Here is a 25351-nt window from a genome sequence, read left to right as displayed (position 1 = left end):
TTGACAATCCGGACCTAAATTATATTACTATGTTTATTTTGGGATTTGATGGTGAATGCTGTTTATAATGCGTGAAGTGGTGCACTATCAGTCAGGAGAAATGGGACCATCAGACTATTCTGAAGGGGAGACCCGAGTCCAGCCATGGCATGAGCCTTACAACTCTACATAATGGAAAATGTTTAATGAGAGAAGGCCATACTCTACTGTATCTATATGTACATGAGTTTAGAAAATAACCATGTATTCAGGTGCATGCAATAGTTAATAGCTGTATTATTTGCATATGTGTCTCTCAGTAACAGCAACACAGGGCGAGTACATTAAATACACTTCAGTCCTGCTGAAAGATGTACACTTATGGCCTTCACTAGTATTTTGACTGCTCACACCACACTGGTCTTGGTTTATTCTGCTCAGAATGGCACTGATTTATCAGAGAAACTATGTGTGCATGGTTTTGTTGAGGTACTGTGGGTGTTGCAACCCCAGAAACAGTGTGCAACTACTCGAAACGTTTCTGAACCTCTGTTTGTATCTGGGATAAATCCAGCCAGCCCAGGTCTCTCTACAGAGCCTTCCAACTATCCAGCAGATCAACACTCCTGCCCAGCTTAGTGTTGTCTGTGAACTGACTGAAGGTGCTCTCAATCCCCTCATCCAGGTCATCTGTGAAGGTATTAAAAGGACAGGCCCCAGTACTGAGCCCTAGGGAACACCACTTGTGACCAGCTACTAAAAGGATTAATCATTCCATGTTCTACTGGAATCATCCTTGATGAAGGAGAGCCAGCTCTTAGCACAACTCACCTGGAGTGTCATGCAAGCAACACCAGACTGGGACTGCCAAATTCTGTAACTTATTTATTTTCTTTCAAATAGCAGTAGAAACTTTCAAATAGCAGCAGAAACTTTATTACTTCTCTTGTAAGCAGATTCATAACTTCAGTTTTTCTTGCTGGAAAACTTACTGGAATATAAAATGTGCCAAAGTTATACTGTCATTAACTCTCATTTATTCTATGCTTTGACTGACCTTTAACTGAGTTACTTTTTTACCTTCTTACTCCCAAAATTATTTAACAGCAATAGGTATATCCCATTTTAAATTTCATTTTGGTAGGTTAAAAAAGCCACATGCCTCTGCCTCATTCTTTGGACCGGTTTCTGTACTTGTTTCAACCTAAATTGATGTATGTAAACAAGGAAGAAATAGAATTATATAAAATATTTCAGAGATTCCAGCCATGCCTTCAATTTAGCTGTAACACTTCAGTAATCCTACCCGGAACGTTGTAAAATAAGCCCTAAGGTTATATTTACTCTTCCCATAGCTTCATTGGCAAGACTGCCTGGCAACATTAACAATTAGAAAAGGAAATGAGTTTACCATTTCTCTACATCTTGAACTCCTGTTTTATTAACAATTTTTGGTCTGGAACACGTTGGGTAGTGCAGAATACAGGAGACTAGTAATTATTTCTAATTTCTCAAATATAAGTGTTCAATTTGCTATTCTTGGTCACATGGTATTCTAAACTCCACAAAGCTACTAGAAACTCCTTACTACTGGGCCTGGAATGAAATCTGATAGACACTGTTCTTGCATAGCTTGAGAAAATGAACTGGTTCTATTCTTACCATGTCTGAACCTTGATTTTTCATTCTGTTTTATTATTTCTCCTCCTTCGTCTTTATGATCAATCTGCCAATTCTCCATCTCATTACCTTAATTCAAAATTAGAGCAAAGTACTTTTTCAGCTCTATTAATTTTTTATATTTATCTCACCTTGGTTGCTACTTTTATTTTAGCAGAAGTTTAATATATGCTTCTGATTCACATGACACAGTTTATTACACCAATCAGTTCCTTTTGCTCCATTTCTAGTAGAATCTTTATAGTCATGATAATACACATTGTACACCAGGTATCTGTAGGAATTTTGGAAACTTTCTAAAATTTTTACCATTATTTCACCTAAAAAATCCAGGCTGATTTTGTGTCTATCTATTATAATTTCCCACTCCCTGAGATCCAAATACTTAAATTTTGATTTCATGTAATGTCATGGATTCCTCAGAGTAGTTTTGTCTACCATTAGAAATCTTCTTTCATATGCAAATCTGCTGATAGAAGCCCCTATCAGATTCCTAAAAATACTCTGAAAAAGCCTCATACCACTTTTTCTTCAAGATGACTCTCAAGAAAATAATGAAAAGGAAAAGCAAAGATAGCAATGCAATTCTTTTTTTTCTTCACACAATGCTATTCAGTACTATTTATTCCAATGTGTTTTTCAATATCCATATTATCACGTTGCTGTTTCATTCCAGTTCTGTTCTTCAATAGTAGTTTTAGTTCTTGCATTTCCATCCATCTTTGGATGATAGTACACCATCATGCAAACACATGATGGAACAAAAGGAAACAAAAGGAAACAAAACACATGCTAACAAAACAAAATAATTTCAGCTACATTTGGTGTTGGTAAGTGCTGATAAGTGTTACATACAACATTTTTCTCTCTGCACTGATCATCTAAATGTACTTTTGCCTCTCAGATACTTTCTATCTGCATTATATCAAAGTCTCTACTAGCAAAACAACTTTCCCAATGATTTGCTGCTTCATGCTAGGCAAGGAATATCAAGACTTTTATTCCCTCACAAGAAAACGCATTACTGAACAAATCTGTCTTGTGCCATAAAAAACAGAAGCCAACAGAAAAGCATGAATGGTGGATGCTTTTTTTTGCAGGTTTGTGTCCCCTTCCCTGGACCACAGCTACAGCACTGCAATGGGGGAAGCAATGTACTGCAGTCTTGCATTTTACTTCATGGCAGCCCATTTCTTGTTCTGCATCAAATCAAATCAATGAAATTCAATCACCTGCCTTAAACAGGTTGGATTAACTATTTCCTGAACTTCAAAATTGATACCTATTTTTTGTATCAGTTTAAATAAGACCTCCACGATATAAGTAAGAGGGTGAACAGCAGTACTACATAAGGGTATGTATTACATTTCAGATTTCCTCTGCTGAATTTAGCCATATTAGCATGTTCTGTGTTCTGCTTTAATTATATCCCAAGTCTGTGTGACACCCAAGTCTCTTAACCTTTTTAGAGAGGCTACTTCCTTTGCAAAACCAGCGCATTTTCTCAACTTAGCAGTCAATGACACTGCCGAAAAGTTTCCCTGATCAACACAGACATGAATTGGCTGGAAGCACGTCCTAGGGAGCCTTCTTTCTTCCAAGAAGGGAAGGGCGCAGAAGGCTCTGCGCGTCCCCCGTTCCCCCTGCGATGGGAAGCGGCTCCTCCATCCCAGCGCGTCCAGGCGGGCCTCCCGACGCCCGTCTCGGGATTTTTATCGTTGAAGAATGACACGGAGATCTGGGCGCGGAGCCTGCTGTGCCTGCCAGGCGCAGCTCCGCCTCCTCGTCCCGGCTGCGGGGGTGGCGGTGCGCTTATCCCGGGACGGGGCTCAGCCGCGGGGTCCGGGACGGCGCCGCCGCCGCGGGCAGGTGAGCGGGGCGGGGGCTCGGGACGGGACGGCGGGTGGCGGGGGCGCGTCCAGGTCCAGCCGCGTTCCAGCACTCCCGTGCTTCAGCAACGTTCTGCTGTTAGGGGCCCTTAGCGCTAGACATTGAGGAAACCCCCGAGTCTTCGCGGTGTTGACGTTTGGAAATGTTAAATGAGATTTCCAGGTGAAGAAAAAAGACAAATGTAAGTGTTCGGCACTTGTGCCTGATTGTGTCTGATCTGAGTACCAGATTTGAACTCAGATGCTTCTCCTTGTACACCCTCTTCATACACCTGACCATGTGTGCTCACAGGTCAGGAAAACCAACCATATTCTGGGCTGGATCCCAAGACTTGTGGCCAGCAGGGTGAGGGAGGTGATTCTGCCCCTCTACTCTGCTCCACGTGTGAGCCATCACCTGGAGTGCTGATCCAGCTCTGGGGTTGTCAGCATAGTAAAGACATGGGCCTGTTGGAACAGGTATAGGGAAGGATCACAGAGATGATCAGAGGACTCTCTTGCAAAGACAGGCTGAGAGAATTGGGATTGTTCAGCCTGATGAAGAGAAAGCCTCAGGGAGAGCTCATTTCAGCCTTTTAGTGTGTGAAAAGGACCTGCAAGAGGGCAGGAGAGGGACTTTTTACCAGCAGGACAAGAGGGAATGCTTTGAACTGAAAGAAGGCAGTTTAGATTAAATATCAGGAAGAAATTTACTGTAAGAATGATAAGGCACTGGACCAGGTTGCTTAGAACAGTTGTGGATGCCACATCATTGGCAATGTTGAGGTCAGGTTGGATTGGGCTTTGAGCAGCCTGGGCTAGAAGATGTCACTGCCCCATGGCAGGGGGGTTTGGAACCAGATGGTCTTTAAGGTCCCTTCCAATCCAAACCATTCTATGATTTTATTATTCTTCTAGCTCTAAACTGCCACATTTCTGGCAACCAAGCTGAGCAAGGATGCTCAGCTGGGGGTAGTCCCTGATACCCACATGCTCAATCAAACCCAAGTGGGAATTTGGTTACTCATGTTTGCTAAGGCTGTAAATGGGAAAGAGTGTTCTGGATTTAGTATCCTCAATGTGTGAAAAAGGTAGAATGGCTGCAAAATCCTGGGGAGCTGAGCACTGTAATGGCTGATAGTTCCTGTCTGGAGGGGATAGACCATTCATTTTTGGGATGGATGTGCTGAAGGTGGGGGAAGCTCTACAAACACAGGAGGGTACAAGATGGGTGGATTTATGGAGATAAATAAAGTGGGTGGCGGCAGGGTGAGACCAGCAAGAGAGTTATTGTCCATGGATCTGCCACAAAATCTCCAAGAAATATAAAACTGGACTTTCATTTACACTGAAAAGCAAAAGGCAGAATTGTAACTGTTAGATGACTGCCCTCGTGAAACAGAACAATTAAGTTTGAGCAAAGAGTAGGAGCCTGCCACAAGAAAGCAAGTGTCAAAAATTCTCTCTCCAAGAGACTGCAGTTACCTTACACTTGCTTCTGTGTAAAGCATCTTCTCACTACGCTAAACTTATTGCCAAGAGCAAACTTAGTGAGCAGGACCAAGATTATGACTCTTCAGTCATGACTGAAAGCCAGCTACAAGGTTTTAATTTTAATGTAACAAGTCTCTTGTGACAGCTTTATTCTTCCCTGGGATTATAGTGTTGGTAAGATTATCCTTATCAGTAAATGATGCTTCAGCAAGACCTTAGGATCTGAACAACTTGTACTACAGGAGCCTTTTCTTGAAAGGGGAGCTCCTCTCTAAGTAGGGAGACAGTAGTTCTGTCTTCCTCTGTCATGACCTGTAATTTTACACTGTAGATACAGTGATTACTCTGGAATTTGATATGCTTTAGAGGTGGAGCCCAAACAAATACCTCACATGTCAACACACAAGTTGTTCTCTATAAGAACAATGAAATCACTCAGAATGGTAGCTTCAAGTCCATCTCTAGATAAGATAAGAAAAATGAAGAGAATTTAAAAAATGTTTGTTTGGATTTTTTTGTTAAATAATACAACACTATACCCACTTGTTAACCTTTTAGAGGATATTTAGTATTGAAGTATGTTGGAGCTGCTCCTGGCTCGGGTTTGATAAAACAGAAGAGAAATTTCTCACTTAAATTTTACATTTAGGGCAAATCAAAGCCATTATAAATAAATGTGTTTACTTTGTGGTTGCACTCCTGCATTGCCTCCTAGTGCATAATCAAGGAGATTGTTAGTAACAGGCTTGCAATAGGCACTCATATAATTGTAATAATTTCATATATGGTGTTTGATAGAACGAATGCTTCAAAATTGTATTTGGGGTTTAGGGGACTGGTGAGACATAGCCAGTGGAACATGGAAAATTTTAAGTCCTGGCCTGCTGTAGCCCCTTGATATACTGACAGTAGAGGGATGCATTTACCATGTTGGGCTTGCATCATATAGTCCAAATACCAGGGTCCAGGTTTCAGTGATTGGAATTCATTCTTTTCTTATGAAATATTGGAGGTAGTCTGCAATTGAACTGTGAGAGCAGTAACTGAACCACTGTTGAGTACCCAATTTCCAGAAGAAACCATGCTGCTTCTAGTTTTTCCTCAATCAGTCAATCATTTATTCTTCTTCTACCCTTGGATTCAGCTGGAATGATGTTGAATTAATTTGCATCCCACCCATCCAGCTAATTGGTGGAAGGCAGACTCACTCTGTATATACACAACTACTTTCAGATATCTTCGGTCAAATCTGTACTGTTAAATCTGTTTTGTAGGTTTTAAAAAAAAATACAATTTTGCACATTGGTGCACTTTGATTTCTTTCTAAAGATTTTTTCTGGTGTCTATATTGAACTTAAAATCAGAAATTATTAAGATGTTAATTTATACTGTAGTCTGTGAGCTAATAAAATTAAGGGTAGTGGTTTTTTAGCCAGCAAGTAATTTTCTGCTACATAAAATTGGGTTGGAGGAAGAGGAATCAGTGGAATGTTACATTGTTAAAACTGATCAATGTAAACATCCTATTAATATTCGAAGAAAAATCTGAAAATGCTGAATAATGTAGGACCAAGATTCAGTTCTTATTTGGTAGAATCCACCAGTGATGGATACTTTGTTGTCACGCTAATCGATGACATCATTCTTTGCATATGTGCTACATGTCAAAGAGATTTATTTTTTAATAAGAATGTCAAGTAGCATTGGTAATACATGTGCATAATACCCATATGCCAACCTAAGTTTGGGCTGTTCCCAAGAACGATTTTGCTTGTGCCAGCATTTTCACTGGCATCCCTTTAGCAGGGAGCCAGGAGATCCTGAGGGAAATCAGGCTGGGGTAAGAACATAGAGTGAAGCACTGGTGGAAGGATGACTTTCAAGTAGCAGCTCATGTGTGACTTAAAGTGACTTTTAAGACGCTCCTGTTAAAACTGTATGTGCATGAAACCTGTACAAGCTATTCAACCTCTAATTTCTTCAAAGAATGGAAGTGAATTTGTTTACAAGATCTGTTTCCCACAAAATTAGAATGAGTGGCATCAGTTACCAGCTTCTCAGTTATCTTGCCAGAAGTTTATCTGGCTGTTGAGTCTGCACTTACTCGTGCTTGGGGACTTTGGAATAATCTTAATTCTTGTTGGTAGTTTATACGATCTCTTGTTCATCAGTGATCTGTATATCCAAATTAATCCCCATATCATATAGAGGTTATTACTGATGCACTTGTTATGGATACAGACATTTTACTATGATTTTAAGACACTTTTGCTGCTGGCTGTAATAGTCTGTATTCCAGATCTGAACCCCCAATAACAATACAAAATCCACTCACTTCCTTCACCCTATGTTGAAGGCTGAACAAATCATTCCAAATACTGCTCAGTATTTCTGATTCAGTAGCCTGAGGCAAGCCTCCTTAACATGGCCTTCTCCTGAGCTCTGTCAGCACAGAGATTTGCACACATTGAGGATTTGTAGTCCTTGCTCTTATCATAACTTTATAAACAATAACTTACTATAGAGTAGTACCACACCATCAGTTTTATCCTCCTTAAACATTGTCTAAACAGATATTTTAATATGTGAATCATGCAGACTATTCCTTTTTTTCTTTCATGTTATTGATAATTTTCTTTTCAGTAAAAATATCTGGATTTTCCTATATCTTAGTGAGGCACCAGTCATCAGGATATAAACAATTCTATATTAATTCTTGTTGCTTTTTGTCATACTGATTTCATTTGTTTTTACCACACTGAGCATCTTTTAACACAGTGTTTGCTTCCTTTTTGTTTACTATCCTTGCAGCTTGTGCTCTACCTATGAAACTGCCTTTATCTTAAACCAAGAGGTTTTTGCACTTCTAATCTTCTGATTCTCTCACCCATCTTAACTGCAGTGGGGAGCGAGTGAGTGGCTCAGCTGCCTACTGGGGTTAAACCAAGTGGTCCTTTTTGGTGGCCAATGTGGAGTTCAAAGGGTTGCAGATAAGGACATATTTCATTGGGTTGTGTGAGACCAAATTTATGTCTACTGCAGCTACTCATTCTGCAGGGCTTGCCACGGGGCTTGCTCGCTTTGATGCATGTTAGACTCTAGTGCTTGCTCATGTCTCCTTTCCACTTTTGCTGTTTGCTGTACTCCTTGTCCTCTGTAATTCTGAAGGGAGCTGTGCTTTATGCCAGTCCACCCCTATATTCTACCCAAAGCTTCAAAGAAGGAAAACAGAAGTGTACAGCAGGTTTCCTCATATAAGTACACAGCTGAAGAAGTAAAGTCAGAGAAGTCTGAGCTTGCTGTATTTTCTGATCCTGGCGCTGACTTTGGCACGATTTGTTTCTTGTAGGTACTTGTTCTGGTGGTGGAGCAGAAAAATCCACTCATTAAACAAGTAGCAACCTGATTGAGGCAAAGAAAATCTGTATTCAGTAATGGATTACTGAGCTGGATTGCAATGTTTACATCTCTGACCAATGCTCGAGAATCTTTAAAGCAGCCAGTGATGCTGGAGTGCTCTTGCATTCCAGTGTAACCACTGCCTGCTGTCAGGCAGGCAGGGTCAGCTGTAGGAATGGACTAACTAGGGAGTTGCATGTGGAAAACATACCTGGCCTTTGCTAGGGGTGGAAGATCTGAAAGAAAGATGTGTTGTATGGATGAGGGGTGAAAAGCCGCTTTTCCCAGTGTTAACAGCGGTACCAAGTGTTGTCCCAGACACTTCCAGGCCTTGTGAAGAAGCCATGACTGCCTTGGTTTTGCTGCTGTCCCTTCAGCTGCTCACTCCCCTGCTAAAAATACTATCCACTTACTCTCTTTTGAGAGAAATCATCTGATCAGCCATGTTGCTGGGATCCTGAGGCTTTGTTGAACTCCAGTCCTTGTTTCAGCCCCTATTCCATAAATACATGGACAATCTCCTAGTCAGCAGCTATCTTAGCGTGACAGAGAGACACAAAATGTTTGAACCTGTGCTGTACCAAAATAAGGATCAGGTGTATTTACAGAAAGCTTTTTTCCTAAATTGAGAAACTACAGCTGTTTTTTTTTTTTTTTTTTCGTTTTTTTCTTCTCCATGCAGGACATGATAGGTAGAAAAGAATCCTGTGCTTCAGGACAATTACCAATGACCGGCCTCAGCTGCCTTTTCTATGCACTGGAAGAATGGACTGTTGTGGAGTTCCTGAAGAAATACCTTTTTCATCTGATCATTGCCTCACTGACAATTAGTGCAATATTAGTTTTTTTTATAGTTCCTTTAACAATTGTCTTCTTCATTTACCTTACTAATATTTTGCTTTTAATATATCAGAGGAACAATGAGTTAAAAGCAGATCCTTTGAGTGATGTTTGGAATAGTGTAAGAAAAACTATAGCGAGCTTTTGGGATATATATGCAAGAGTATGGCACGGTAAGTACAACATGACTTGTCTGAAGCATTGAATTACAGTAAGTGGTAAAAACACAGAAGTTTTAATTTTTAATGGAATCAAATAAGTTACATTTATTATACTTTGCATGGCTTCTTTGAACAACCTGCAGTATAAAACTTTCTCCATGTGCTCCTAGGACTCTGTCTACTCCAATCCCATCCAAATGGCTCATGGCAGGAGCTGTAGCAGGGATGGAAATGAAAGCAGACAAGGTGGAGCAGAGCTCTTAGTTGGCAAAAGCTGTGTCTTTCCCAAGCCTTTGTATACATTAGCCTTCTAGTCTGGCTCCACTTGAAAACCGAACCAAATGTAAGAAGAGTCATGACAAGGATTCATAGAAGTGCATGTCTGTGAAGAAATCCCCTCCCACTGTGAAGTGAATATATTTAAACCTTGAGGAGAGAACCTTTCTTTGGGATTCTTAAAGGTTATAGTTTCAAATTAAACATCTCACCTTCTCTAAAAGAGGAATGCTTTATTATGGAGAATCCCAAACTCTTCATTTTCATTGACACAGAATGGAGGTTCATACTTCCAGATTTCAGGAAAGTATTCAGACTGCTGGCCACTATTTCTGAAAATGAAGCATTTTCACACTAGTTACTAATTTTTTTGAAAAACTATTATTATTGTACTATTTACAAAAAGTTCCTAATGGGAAATAATTGCTTGAGTTCCCTCACTGGGAAAAATGTCAGGTGCAGGTCTGATCTCATGATTAAACTGAGCAACAAATCAGTCTAGTGATATGCTGTGGTGTCTGAGGGACTTTCTCTGTGCTATTGACCAAAAGATCCGTCCAGAACTTAATTATTTTGAAGGCTGCTACAGAGGCTTTCACAAGTCTCTGAAGGTCACTTCACAAAGTAAAAAGCTTTCTCTAAACTGCCAGATGATTTACAGATATCATTGTCAGTGTATTGCTTTCCATCCCAAACAGGTTATGAGCTTCATGGTGTGAAAAACCTCCCAGAAGGACCAGGCATTCTTGTGTATTACCATGGAGCTATTCCTATAGACTACCTTTACTTTTTGTCTAGACTGTTTCTGTGGAAGAGAAGACTTTGCCTGTCAGTAGCTGATCATTTTGTGTTTCGTTTACCAGGTAAGATTGTGTTCTCTTGTATTTAAGCTTCCCAGATTCACCTAGCTGGTGAACTTTACATTTCCTACTTGAAAGAGAGCTTTTAAATTAAAAGACTGCTTTTAGGTTTTAAACTAAAAGTTGGTAGATGTAACAGAACAAACAGAGTAGCATATCCTATCTTTTCAGTGAAAACGTTGGTAAACCCTCCAAAGTCAATAAATAGATATATTATCCTTTTGGGATGGAATGTCATCCCTCGGTACAAAGTACTGGATAGGACTCTGCTATTGACCTAGTGCTGACTGGTCAGGAGAAGATACAGAGAAGCAAAGATATTTCAATTTTAGAAAAACAAGCCATAAAGAAGAGCATTCAGAAGGAATAGCAGGGGAATTATTTAAAGACACCTTTATGCCACTAATATTGAAAGCTGTTTTAATATAGACAATAGAGGAAGCTATTTCGAAGGACACTATTTGGAAAACAAAGTTTTCCTGAAAACAAGTATTATAAACTCAAGTACATTTGATGCTAAAACCATATTCAGGCACTCCTAGAAAGATTACAATAATTTTAAGTCCTACTTAGTAAATACTGTGTAGTACTGAGCACATCAGAAGTAAGAAGTCATCAAAGTATGATTGGCTTTTAAGAGTACCCTCACAAAAAGAGAAAGTTTAGCAAAACATTGCAAAGGAGACTCCTTTTTTAAGGGTTAAATAAGAGGGTACTGTTCAAATTGAAGTGTCCTTAGCACAGATTTTTATTACAAATATAAAATACACATTTATTAAGACTAAGTAACACTCTCAGCTATGCAGTTCCTGGACTACTGGTGTGTACATAACAAATTGATTTCATTATGTTCATGCTAGAGCAACAAAAGGTGGCAAATGCTGTGTCAGCCTTCAAAAAAGCTGTAAAAAGACATCTGATAAGAAAGACTACAAGTAATTGAAGTTAGACCTCCCCACTGCATTAGCAGAAGATGTGGCTAAAAGTGAAATTCCTCCCTAACTTTCTTTTGCTCTACTATGCTTACTTTTTGCAAAGAAATGTTACACTTCACAGACTGGTTCTTTAAAAAATGCTCATGACCTGGACCTCAGTTCAGTTTATTTACAGGATTATTTACAGTTACAGGAGATTTCTTCTTGTGAATTAATAACTCTCTTTATCTCAGACTAGCTGTTAGTAATAAAGTTATAGCTGTTTAAGTAATAAAGTTACAAAATTAAAAGGACAAGGATGATTCAGAGGTGTGGCATGGCTTCCTTTGAAGAGCTAGGACATCAGACAGAAGCCTTGTGTGGCTGAGGTTTAAAAAATTCCGTGAGACCTAGAAAAGGGGAATAAGAAGTGATAATATTTTCATGTGAAACATTATAATTCTCAAAAGTTTTAAAGCCAAGCAAATGAAGAAATGAGTTCACAAAAAGATTAAACAAAGTCAACATCTGTCTTTGACAGAAAGATCTATCAAGCATGATATCTTGAATAAGATTAAATACAATTAAATTACAGGATTCAGCACTATGTTATCTATTGTCTTCCAAAGTTTTTGTTGCAGACCTCTGTCAGTCCAGAGCTGTTGCTTCCATTTATTAATATAAAAAAATTATTTTCAAACTATGCTCTTTGAACAGGGAATTTGAAGTTTGTGTAAATGCTTGTTTGCTTTCTATCAGAGTTCCAAATTGATATATTTAAAATATCAAGGTAATAGTAGAAAGCATAGAGTACTCCTATGGCTCTGACTTTTAGAGAAATCCCAGTTATGGAAATAGAGGAAGGAGATTTGCCATGGTGAGTTCATTCATGATTAATTCAAGTGGTGCTGAAATTGCCCTGGTAGTTTCTGGCATTCATGCATCTTGAGAGTCTTAAACCAGTTTGATTTGATCCACACAGTCTGCAATTTAAGCACAAAATACTCAATTAAACAACTCAAAACCTCAATGTTTAAAATGCTAAACATCACATTTTAAAAGAAGACCAAAAATATTAGCTTGTCAGGTATTTGTTTTTGTAGTAATCTTTATTGTACTGTTTATTTTTTCTGTATTAAAATATGTGAAAAGAAGGAGAGAGGAATAGATGCTTATTTTCTGATTTCTAGCTATGACACACAAGCTTTGTTTACATAATTTGATTGATAATTATGAAAGATAGCATGTGGAAGCATTTTTTAATTGAAATGTTCCTGACAAGATGGTTAATCTTCATAATATTTGGGCAAAAATATTGTCACATATTTGTAATTTTGTCAGCATTTACTCTATAGGTGTCTTACTTCCTTCGTAAAAATTTGTCTTAGCCTAAATCTATAGCTACTAGATTTTAATTTAGCTGTAATCTGGCTCCTCCATGCAAAGAGCATTTGGGATATATATTGTTATATTAAATGTACATTTGCTCCTTATTTATTTCAGGACTTAGATTATTGTTGGCAGTGACGGGTGTTATACCAGGTACGAGGGAGGAGTGTCTTGGTGCCCTGAAGAATGGACACTTGGTGTCCATCTCACCAGGTGGAGTTCGAGAAGCTCTGTTCAGTGACGAAAGTTATCAGCTCGTGTGGGGAAATCGAAAAGGCTTTGCTCAGGTCGCTCTAGAAGCAAAAGTGGTGAGTGCCATAAGTTACCAATCCCAGTTTGTGCTTTCTGCATACCTGCTTCATTAAAAAATGCAGCTTAGGAGCATTTGTAGGAAAATCTTCTAAGAGAAATAATTGGGAAATAAAGATTTCATTTCCTTTTCCCATCACTTTCCTTGAGCATATTCATTCACAAGGAGCAAGAGTTTTATGGAACTGTCAAACTTTTTCTTGACTGTTTCAAAGCATCTGTCTCTCTGGTTCCATGTCTACAGTTCCATCATGCAGGCATCCAGTGTTTCATCTTGACTTTATTTCAGGAAACGTCACTGTGGTCCTTCTCCATACTGCCCTAAGGTTTCATTCTTTTTTCTTATCCTAGTAGACATATCCAGTCATTTTCTTATGGCTCTTTAATGTATTATCCTTATCTTTGTTCTTATTTATTCTGTGAGAATCTAGGATTTTGTCCTTACCTTTACTTTTCTTCATATTTCTGAAAGATTGCATCAACTAACTTAAGGTGTGTCTACATCAATGTCTGAGTTTGAATCGTGTGCACTTTTGAAGCAGTTTGTGCATTTCTCTCACCATGCTTTCATTCACATCAAGGAACATGTTAGAATACTGGAGCTGCATTCCTTCTGGCTGAAACGAAACCAAAATTGGAACCTAATACGCCGGTGTCAAATGGTCTTCAGTCAATGGTGCCAAACAAGAATTAGTTCTAGATAAAAACAGCACACTGAAATGTATTCAGTGTGGATGTCATATTCTCGGCATCCTCTAGATGTGCACTTCTCTTGATTTGCACTCCACCAATTTACTCATGGCCAAGGTTTCAGTTAGTTTCCATATGGATGATGATCTACAAATGCAACCTTCTATCATTAGCTATGACTTCTTATAGCTAAATCTACTTGGGAGACTGTTTTTGTGATGCTGTCTCTGGGAAATTATTTTATTTGGCGTGCAGCTGAAGGAGCAGCACCCCCGTCTTTCCTAACTGCCACTCCCGATCATCATCACCACCTCTAGACACAAGTTTTATGCCTTAATTTAGACTCAGCCTAAATTACCTAGTTATTTTTGTATCTGACAATACTGGTGCAAATCCAGGCTTCATCTGTTCTGCCATGCACTTTCTGCTGCTTTCTCATGAACTGCACAACCATCACTTTTTCCTCATATTCTTATGACTATCTCATCACTTGCAGTGCTTTTTGATCTTCCACATACAGCTTGCTGTCTATATAGGAGAAGCTGTACAGGGAGTTGAGTTCTTCTCATGAAACTTTAATTTCTTAACATCCCTTTTTGTGCAGTTATATCTCTTTTGCACCTCGTCCGATTTGTTGCTTCTCAGACTTTGTTTTGGTCACTGGTGCTATGGCTCCTTGTAGAAAGGATCTGAAGCTGCAAAATGCATGCTTCAGGTTAATATTTCTTCATAACTCTAAATTAAATTACTGTGGGGAGATAATTAAAACACTAGAATAAACTTAGGGACATTTACCCAATGGATAAAATAATTTTAGGCCTGGAATCTTGTTTCCACATCTTGTCTTATGTGGCCTTTTAAAAGTCAGGTTTTATGTGTTTCTGTTCCTTTTCCCGTCCCTTTTCCTCAAAAGGGTAAATGTTAATCATAATACTTCACATACTGTGTGGGCCTGTACACCACCACTACTGGGAAAGTATCAGAATGTGAATGGGATAAACTCAGTCAAATTCATATGGGCATCTTGAGTTCCCTAATAGTCTTCTTATGTATTAAATGAATCATATGCTGAAACAGTTAGAAAGAGTTGTCACTTAAAAAACTTGAGAGATTCTATTGATTTTGCTTTCATCTCCATCTTTCAAGCTACTCCAAACATCTGGACAAACTTTTGCCAGATGTTCTCCCTTCACCTGGAACCTTACAGTAATGAAAAGTAACAGGTTGTGGATTTTTAAATAGAAATTGAATTAAAAACTCTGAGTGCTCTTACATAGATTGCCACCCTGATCAAAATCCATCACAAGAATCCTTGCCAGTAATTCTCCTAATTCTATTAGTCTTCCATAATATAGAAGCACATGGAAATATCTGAATAGTAGTACATAAAATTGTTACCTCCTTTTCTTGACAGAGTTTGTGTTTGGTTTTTGATGGGGGTTTTAAAAATTTTATTTATTGAATTGGTTATTCTTTGAGGGTAAGGTTCTTGCAGTGTGAAAGGGTCTTGTGGTCCTTTGAGTAATGTTTGGTAAAATAGGCACTATGTAGGACTGTTACCAGGAGGGCAGAGAGAATATATTATCCTTTGACAGCTACTAGCCTGGGCTTACCTTTACAGTGCTGGTGGTTCTTACATCTCTTTTTATTACCCTCATCCATCTTTGTGGTTTTTTATGATCAGGAAGTCTGATTAGATCCCTGTATGGTGAACATTGCTGTAATTAGCTTGCAAGCTTCACTGAACTTTGGGCATCATTGATATTTCTCTGGAAATCTGGAATCAGACAAACCTTAGATAACTAAACACTTTAAAAAACAAAAGGGAACTGCTGTGCATTTAACAGTAGAGGGGGCAATATTAACCTTATATATAACTTCTTACATAAAGTTAGGTCCACAGTAGTCACTGGATCCCATCTTTTGACACATTTCAAGTTTGGTTATTGGTTCTTGCTGCATCCTTTTCAATACTGGCCAGACTAGTCTTCCTGGTTGACCAAAGACTGGGGCATAGTGGATACCAGGCACCCATCAAAGCCTCTCTATCACTGCCCTCCACAAGTGGACAGGGGAAAGAAAATAAAGCAAAAGATTCATGAGCTGAGATAAAGACTGGGAGAAATCACTCACCAAATACCATTATAGACAAACCAGACTCAACTTAGGGATATTAATTGCATTTATTAGCAACAAAATCAGAGCAAGACAATGAGAAGTAAAGTAAAAGTCTTAAAAACACCTCTTGCCCCACCTCTCCCTTCTTCCTTGGCTCTACCTTCTTCCCTGCAGTGGCACAGGCAGATGGGGAATGGGGTTCATGGCCAGTTCATCACATGTAGTTTCTGCCACTGCTCAGAGAGAAGAGTCCTCCTGTTCTAGTGTGGTGTCCATACCACAGAAGACAAACTTCAAATTGAGTCCATCCCCTGGGCAGCAGGTTCTCCATGAACATGTGAGTCACTCTTCCACAGGGTGCAGTCCTCCAGGCACAGCCTGCTCCAGAAGAGGGTCCCCCTTAGGGTCACAAGCTCTTCCAGGAAACCTGCTCCAGCATCTCCATTCTCTCTCTGTGGGTCTGCAGACCACTGGCAGGAGCCTGCTCCAGCACTGCTGTCCTACAGCTACACAGCCCTCTTTCAGGCATCCATGCTCTGGTGTGGGCCTCCTCCACGGGCTGCAGCTGGATCTCTGCATTGCTATGGTCTTCCGTGGGCTGCAGGGGCACAGCTGCCTCACCGTGGGCTGCAGGGGAATCTCTGCTCTGCAGCACCTCCTCCCCCTCCTTTTGCACTGACCTTGGTGTTTGCAGTGCTGTTCCTCTCACATTTTCTCACCTCGCTTTTCTCTGTCTGCAATTACATATATAAAAGAAATTTTTGCCTTCTTAAATATGTTACCACAGAGGTGTTATGATCATTCCTGATGGCCTTGGCCTTGGCACACAGCTCATCCATCCTGGAGCCAGCTGACACTGGCTCTGCCAGACAGGGAAAGCTTCTGGCAGCTTCTCACAGAAGCCACTCCTGTAGCTCTCCCTCTACCAAAATCTGGCCACAAAAATCAAGTACACTGGGGATAGACTCATCCAGATATCAGAACTTGTTCTATTATGTAGCAATTAATATAAATTTGCTAATAGTTACTCAGATATAATGAATAAAAGCAAGATAAAATTATAAGGGTATTTTAAAAGTTTTTCTACATACAGTGTAGCCCTCAACCAAAGAACTACACACACTTTATAAAATGACTACGTGGTGGTTAATAACCTGTCACAGATTACTTGAATGGGGATTTCAAGACAAAACCTATTTTATATATGAATAGACATTCCCATCCATCATATAATATTACAGAAGTTCAATAGTTCTTCCACTGAAAAAGTTGAAGAAAAGCAAACAAGGAGGGTAGTTTCAGCCTCAGTCCTTATCTGTAAAGTTTCCACATTTGGTTTCCACTTCATTTTGTGTAGCTACTCTGCTTAACAGGAGTTAGAGAGTGTTGCTATTTAATGTTATGACTCAGTGTACGTCTGGGATATGTATTTGTCTCAGTCAAATTCATCCATGACTTTCAGAAATACTCTGGCTTGGTTTTGACTGGCTAACAGGGAGGGATCATAATTTCTGAAGATCCCTGAATTTTATCTGTGCCAAAAAATATCCTTCAAGCTGAGTAAGGTGAAAAATAAACAGGAACTATGATTTAAAAAATTGTCTTGTATGGGCAAGGGGTTTGGACTACCTGATCTCCAGAGGTCTCTTCCAACCTCTACTACCCTGTACTTCTGTGATTTTCAAGCTAACTGGGGGTGATGCAGCTCAGTTCCAGCACAGCAAGTATAAATGTGTTGGTTACTGCAGGTCTGGTTGTGCTGCTTTACAAATGTAAGATTTAATGTGCATACCTGTGTTTTCCAGCTTAGGGACTGAACACTGCTGCCTACCCTGCACCTCAATTGCTGATCGTTGTATGACAGTAACTTCTGTAGTTGCCAGATTTCTTTATAGACTACCATATGTTTCTCTTGTACTATTCCTAAAATTTAAAGTGTTTTGTCTGTGTGACAGAGAGGTTTCAAACATTTTACATCTTAGATGTATTTTTAGTGTTCAGTACTTATATATTTTTAAAAGACATTACTGATTACTTGTTAAGGGTTTATTTCTAACAATTTCTCTTAATTTTGCATTCTGAAAGGTTTACTATTATAGCTTTATGCATGTTTAAGACTTTTTTTTCTCTCTCAGGTATTTTTTCCTTTTAATGCTTTCTATTGCTATGAGTTTTTTGGTAGGCTCTAGTTAGGTCTTTTTCTTGCTTTTTTTTTTTCTCATCCTGCAGCTTCTGTTCTGTGGTAGTGATTCTTAACAGCACAAAAGTCTTCTTTCATTACCTCCTGGACAAGTTGTTCCAACAACCTGTTCAAATTAAAGTTTCAGAAAAAGGAAAAGGGACAATAGAGGAGAAAAAAGTCTTTGCGTATATGGATACAACTACTGTCAGTCTGTCTACAAACTACAAAATCTTACCTCAGGCTGTAAGGCATGACTGTTTCAAGCAGGTATCTCAAGCGTGTCTCTGTTCAGTCCCAATGATGAAGTGAACTTGTTCTGTAAGTGCCTAAGGATCTGCCCCCCAGAAGGTGTGTAGTCCAGGTCAGTGAGGACACACAATTGCCTTTTTTTGTCTCAGGGATCTGCAGAAGTCTTTTCCAGTGAAGTTTTATCCAAACATTACTGCTTCAGTTAGACCCTCTTTGAGAAACAGATGAGATGAGCCAACCGTGAATGTTTGCTTGCTTTCTGCAAGACTTCACAAACTGAATGCTTTCCTATTCACCACTTATGATGAAAGCTTTAGACAAAGAAACCATGGAAACTTGTTTTATGTTCCAGTCAGTGATATTGCAGTAAATACATAACATAGAAGTTATATAAAACCTAGTACAATGTCAGTCATTTTATTTACAGATAGTGACTTTAAAACAGATGTTTATGGCAGCTGAAAAATAGCATTTTATTTCTGTTCTGGAGTTTTTAAAATCAAGATTCCTTGTTTACTACTTAACTGATGGTAATTACCCTCTGTATTTCAGTTATTTTATTAGCTGCATTAACAAGCACTAAAGCAGAAATTCAAACCTGGTATAACATTTTCACATTTTTATTTCTTTTTCTACTTCCTTAGCCCATCATTCCAATGTATACTCAAAATGTCCGTGAAGGCTATAGGATGTTTAAAGAAAGAAGTAAGAACTCTAAAAATATTTTTAATGTATTTTGAATGTTTTATCTTTTTTCTCTCAGAATTCTGTTGCTTTTGTCTTAGATTTTGCTTTTCAGACTTCTGCTTACTTTGGATTCTCTAACACTTGCTGGGGGTCAGAGGGAGCTCAAATTTGGAAATAGCTTGTACATAACTAGTTTGTGTGTGTGACCTGGTTCTTTAATGCAGTCTTATTTCTCTGGTCTATTAAGTCTATGAAGCTTTGTTTTCATGGACAATTGCTTCAATCCTGTGACTTCCTGACTGTCAAATAAAGCATAGATTTTTAAGAAGAATTCTACATTAATCAGATTTCATGTTTGAATTGTGTTTACTGTGACTATAATCTCACTTTTTCCTCCCATAAACCATTTCAGGATTTTTTAGACAGTTATATGAAAGCACTCGATTGCCTTTTACTCCTCCATACGGAGGACTTCCAGTTAAATTTCGCACATACATTGGGAAGCCAATCCCTTATGACCCGAATATAACTGCAGAGGAATTAGTTGAAAAGGTAAGTTCTCTCTCCTTGCAATATTGAACTACATACTTTGCCCTGTACTATAGGTGCAGTTTTTTGCATGCTTAAATAAAGACAAATATACTTTGTCTTTATTGTCTTTATTGTTGTCTTTATTATATCCTATGGGCAGTTGAGGTTTGGGATCATTTAATGTACAAATACCTACCAGTAAATATTGACATAGTAACAGTTGATTGGGATGCCCTCATCCTTTCCAAATGTATGAGCTCTGTCTTTTTGTTATGTTAACTTTGTTTCTCCTGTGCCTTTGATAATAATTATGATAACTGAAATGACATAAATGATGTTTTAAATGCAGTTTTCAGTAACTATGAAAATAAATTTTATAACTAGCAAATAACTTTGAGAATCTTCACCAAATAGCATAGGGCTCTAGAAGCAAAGTTCTTCAAGAGCTTCAATCTCATTGTCAAAGTGAAAATGTTAAAAAGTTGCATCCAAAATATAAAAATATTTTAAGTACCTACAGTTTGGTGAAATTAGTGATGCCCAAGAGCGTAAAAGTGTTTATAGATTCAGAGTTTAAGCATTTTTCAAAATATAAAGCTAAACTGAAAATACACCTTTAAAATTTTTCATGGAAGATGAAAGGAGGATTTTATGAGAAAAGAAATCTGCTACAACCTAGAAATACACAAACAAATCAACTGTCAGAAATCACTTATTAAAAAACACCTTGCTGCCCCCAAGAAGATGCAACAAGGCTGGCTTTTCTTTTGTTTTCTTTTTTCCTTTTTTTAAGGGTCTACTGCAGGTTGTGCTGAGCTTCACAAAAGTGAAACCAGAAAGACAGGTTTGGTCTGTTAGAAGGGAAAAGCCTCAGCGAGCTGTTCAGTTTGTGCTTAGCACCTTCAGGAGGCTGGAAGCAATATGACTGCCCTTATGGTTATTCATATTCATGTATTTTAGGGGAACAGTATTTTGTGTACCTGCAAAAGTGAAATTGAAATTTCCCATTATACTGATTTACCTTACTAAGGCAAACCTTTGGCTGTCCCTTTGACCACCACCCACTTTGGTGGGAGTACAGTTAGGTCTTCTGTGGCTGATAATACTTTAAAAAAAGGTAATTTAAATGAAGTTTGAGGTGAGCAGTGGCCTGGCTGACCTCTGTCTGATCCTGCACTGCAAAGGAGATAGGACATGAATCTGTCAGGAAAGGTTCGGCTACTCTTTTCTTATATTCACACTGATATTCTACTATAACTCTGGGGTAGATCAATGGAGTATGTAATTACCCTTATTTCAAGTTTAAATACACAAGGGAAACCAAAAGTAGATAATTTATTTACTTTAGAAATAAGAAGTAGAATATCATATTCATTCTCTTCCTAAACTTGCATTTGAATCTTATGTAAAGAGTATTATGAATTTTCTTATTATGTGCATACTGTATATGATAAAATTGTGGGATAATCCATGTTGGGAAGGACAGACAGAGGTTCCTACTCCAAATTCCTTGTCCATGATAGGTCAGCAATAGGATAAGGTGAGGTGAGTCAGGCTTTATCTGTCTTCTTTTGATGAGCATTTTCAGGGATGGGAGATTGCAGAAATTTCATGTTTTCATGTGTTAAAGGCTACTTTGACTAAGTAATGAGCACATTTGATAAATCTCAATAATTTGAGCCTACACAAAATGCAGTCATTGTTTTTGTTCCTTTCTTTTCCAAGAAATGTGTCATTAGGACAGCTAGTTAATATAAACCACAATTTTTTTTCTTGCAGCAGAGCTATGTGTGAATTTTCCCTCTTGAACCCCTGAGAAGCTAATGATTATACTTTTCTTCCATGCATAAAGTAGGTCTGTGAAGGCAAATTTCTCTTTTCTTTTCAGACAAAGACTGCTGTCCAGGATCTCATAAGCAAGCACCAAACAATCCCAGGCAACATATGGAAGGCTTTACTGGAGAGATTTGATAAACGTCGTAAAAGTGATTAGAATGCTCATGTTTATTGCACTGGCTTTACAGCATACAGTAAAAAACAATGTCCTACAGTACTGGTGACTAACAGTTAGTGTTAACCAGTTTAAATTACAAATTTCAATTCAGATTTGGTGGAAGGAAACAATTAACCTTTTGTAAGTTCCCCCATATCTTTGAGAATGTCCTGAACTAAGAAAGATTGATGAAGATGACTTATGTATAATAGCAATGCAACAGCTAAATTCCCCCAAAGGAAATCATGCAGCCAAATTTTTTCTGGTTCTTAAAACAAGTTTGTACTTACATCCAAGAGCTTTAGTGTTGTTGTCTAGATCTGTGCGTTTGTGCTTCGAGCACATTCTGGTATCAGAGCAGAGCCTCAGGGTTGGTGTTGTCCCACTAGAGACCACCTCATGGGGCACACCTTCCCTGATGAGCCCCAAGCAAGACATGTCAGAACAAACTGTCTTGCCTTAGGTAATCAGCTACTGCTTACACCATTCTCATAGAGTCTACAAAAAGAGACAATCCCATTAAAACAGATGTTAGACTCCTTCAAACACACCAGCTTACTAGTGCGTACCCTGGAAAGCAGAATTGTTTGCATTCAAGACTTCTTCCCCACAGAAGAAGGTTTCTCAAAGAGAGGGGAAAAAAGCTTTAGTTCAGTGTAACAAACACTGCAAATACATGTAGAAGGTAGTTTCAAGTCTGAGCTGGTTCATGCATGCTCTATTGCACCACACCATAGGTGTTTAGTGTCTAAACAGCTGCCCCAGCCTGAAAACCCCTGGATATGATGTGTACAGTATGGTTGTGCTGTATTTACTCAAATCTCGCAGTGAACAGGCTCAGGGGGAGCTTTTTCAGGCAATGCATCTTTGAGGCTTATCATCATTGGTTGTTTGCCTAAAAATGCAGTACTGCAACACTGCCGGTACACATTGAACCAAAATGCCTGTTTGGAAAGGCAGTCTTGTCTTCCTAATGCAACTTGTGGAAAACTGAAAGTTAGTACAAAGCAGAACATATTCTTACAGGCTGTGGGATGTTGTTACTGGTGGGAGCGGGACGACTTTGTGTAATCTATCTAATATGCCACTTCAAAGACCAAGATAGGTAATTTTTGTGCCTCATTTTCCTTCATGTACTTTTAATACGTAAATAATCTTTCCTCTCAACATCCGAAAAGGTTACATAGCATCTAAGGAAATATATGGAATGTTTGCCTGTTTTTCAGTAGAAAACTAAATCTGCTCTTTGGATTAAATAAATTCTTCCCTGACCCTGCCTCTTCACAAGTATTTCTTGCACATCTGGTGAAGGGAGAAGGATGGACAGGTGAGTTATTTCCCTGGACCAAAGAGACAGGAATCCTGTCAAATCCTGTCAACCCTCAAATCTGTCTTACGATACAGGAGTCTTTACTTGAACACCTTAACTGCAGTATACAGGCAGAAAGATTTTTCTCCCAGCAGAGACTCAGCATGCATAGGAGATGATGAAGTAAAGCAGATCAAGATGCAGACTGATATGCCTGGACATAAGCAGGAATTCAAACCATGAAGTCTTCCATGCTGCACTGCAGTGATACAAGCTAAAATTCAAAGCCTGAGCTTTCAAGGGAGAAAAGAAACTAAAGGAAAAGGTTATAGAATACTAAAATGGACACAGATGAAGAAGCAAGAAGAATTATAAGTAACCAGAGTCTGAAGGCTTTCTTTGTATTGTAGAAACTGTAGAAGGACTAGACAGAATCATTGTCTTGACTATCCTGTTTTTCAAGTACATTAATACCATCATGGAATGTGTCCAAAGAAGGGCAGTGAAGCTAGTAAAGGGTCTGGATCACAAGTCTTATGAGGAAAATCTGAGGGAGGTGGGGTTGTTTAGCTTGGAGAAAAGGAGCCTATGTGAGGACCAGCACCTTACCTAAAGGCATGGTTGTGGCCGGGTGGGAGTCGGTTTCTAGTCTCAGGTAATAAGGGACAGAACAACAGGAAAAGGAAGCTGTGCTGGGAAAGTTTTAGATTGGATATCAGTTCAATTTTTTTTTCACTGAGAGTGTTGTCAAGCATTGGAACAGGCTGCTCAGGGCAGTGGTGAAGTCACCATCCCAGGAGGTATTTAGAAGATGTGTAGATGTGGCCCTTGTGGATATGGTTTTGTAGTGGGCTTGGCAGAGTTAGGTTATTGTTTGGACTCAGTGGTCTTAAACTTCCTCTCCAACTTAACAATTCTGATTCTGTGACCAATTAACCACTTCAGTAATCAGAATTTGCACAACCTTCCAAATGCCATGCTCTCTGATACATGATGCTCGGAGCTGTGCTGCAGCTCACGATGGAGCACTAACCTTGGGTAGGAGATATGTAATCAGAGTGCTGATTGTCTTTCAAAGCAGGTATTTCTGTCTCTATCTGTTAAGAGTTCTGGATGACATCTATCTCCTCTATTTCAGCACTTGTTTATATTTTCTAACAAGGTTTAAGTTTTTCCCGGGCTATTACGTCTTTTAGCAGCACCACTGTGCAGCTTCTCTGAGTAAAAAAATAATTTCTTTTGTTGTCTTCTGTCACAGTTGTCTAAGAGTATTTTCTGAAGTCTCAAGATGATAGACAAAATTATTACTGAGAAACAGGAGGGATTTTGAATGATATATGTTATTTTTCTAATAAAAAATTGTAAACAATTTTTTCCACAAACATTATAGTACTGGTGTAATAATAAGCAGTTCCATTATTTTAGTGGCGCACTCTAGATTTTTACTCTTTTTAGAGCAGTATTATAGAAACTAGAACTAAAAACTGGTGTTAGAGAAATTAGAGTTCTTGTCATACAAATGGAAATGTACTTGCAGATCAAATCACTCCCTTGGTGCATTTATTTCTTAGCCTCTCCGTCATACAACAAAAAAAGAAATGAAAACCAGCAAAGGTTTTCTGAGGTGCCTGCCTCAAAATGAAAGCAGTATTTATGACTTTTGTTCGGTATATTTTGCCCAGTAAATAATGCAGGAAAATTCTGGTTTTGTAGCTTTTTGTGTGTAAGGTTTAACCAGCTCAAACGACAAGATTTTGCATTGGGGAAGAATATGATACTGATAACACAGTAAATTAATAAAATCATAGAATATCTGGAGTTGGAAGGGACCCAGAAGGATCATGGAGCTCCAGCTCCTGTCCCTTCACAGGACAGTCCCAAGAGTCACACCATGTACCTGTCCAAATTCCTCTTGAGCTCTGGCAGGCTTGGGGCTCTGACCAATTCATTAACTGGATGACAGTGGAAACAGTTACACAGTAAAGAGTGTGTACAACTGCACGTTTATTAATTGGAAGACAATGGAAACAGTTACACGGTAAACTGCGTGCGACTGCTCAGCTGAGCAGCTGCAGATGTCCAGCAGGCAGGTGATGTGCATGTAGACGAGAGCTGGTAAGAAAGGCACAGCAGGAGGGGATCTGGAAGAGCTGGCCAAGTTTATCCCACCGAAGGCTGAGGGTACAGCCATGCCATCCTAGCAGGTAGGGTATCTGCATCAATACCTTTGTGTTTGAAGCTGCACCCGGTGTCACTGGAACGCTGCTTCTTTGACTGATTTTTATTTGTAAATTTTTTTTTTTTTTTTTATTTTTACACGTAAATCCAGGGATTACTTCCACAGCTCTCGGGCAGTCAGGAAAGCCTTAACAGCACCGTGAATGCCATGTCCGCACCACAAAGTGTCTGGAACGCTGACGTAC

At 38.9% G+C, this 25351-nt stretch overlaps 1 protein-coding gene across 1 annotated transcript; it reads left to right on the top strand.

Annotated features, from left to right (window-relative positions):
• Nucleotides 1–9105: 9105 nt before the first annotated feature.
• Nucleotides 9106–23328, top strand: LOC128790866 (transmembrane protein 68-like). The gene is made up of 6 exons (XM_053948023.1): nt 9106–9433; nt 10396–10560; nt 12975–13168; nt 19053–19113; nt 19508–19647; nt 21515–23328. Exons 1-6 carry the CDS (start codon nt 9106–9108, stop codon nt 21617–21619), a joined length of 993 nt encoding a protein of 330 aa, XP_053803998.1. The 3' UTR covers nt 21620–23328.
• Nucleotides 23329–25351: the final 2023 nt, after the last annotated feature.

Source organism: Vidua chalybeata, chromosome 1 (assembly GCF_026979565.1).
Source record: "Vidua chalybeata isolate OUT-0048 chromosome 1, bVidCha1 merged haplotype, whole genome shotgun sequence".
Classification (NCBI taxonomy): Eukaryota; Metazoa; Chordata; class Aves; order Passeriformes; family Viduidae; genus Vidua; species Vidua chalybeata.
This window is presented reverse-complemented; position numbering and strand designations above follow the sequence as displayed.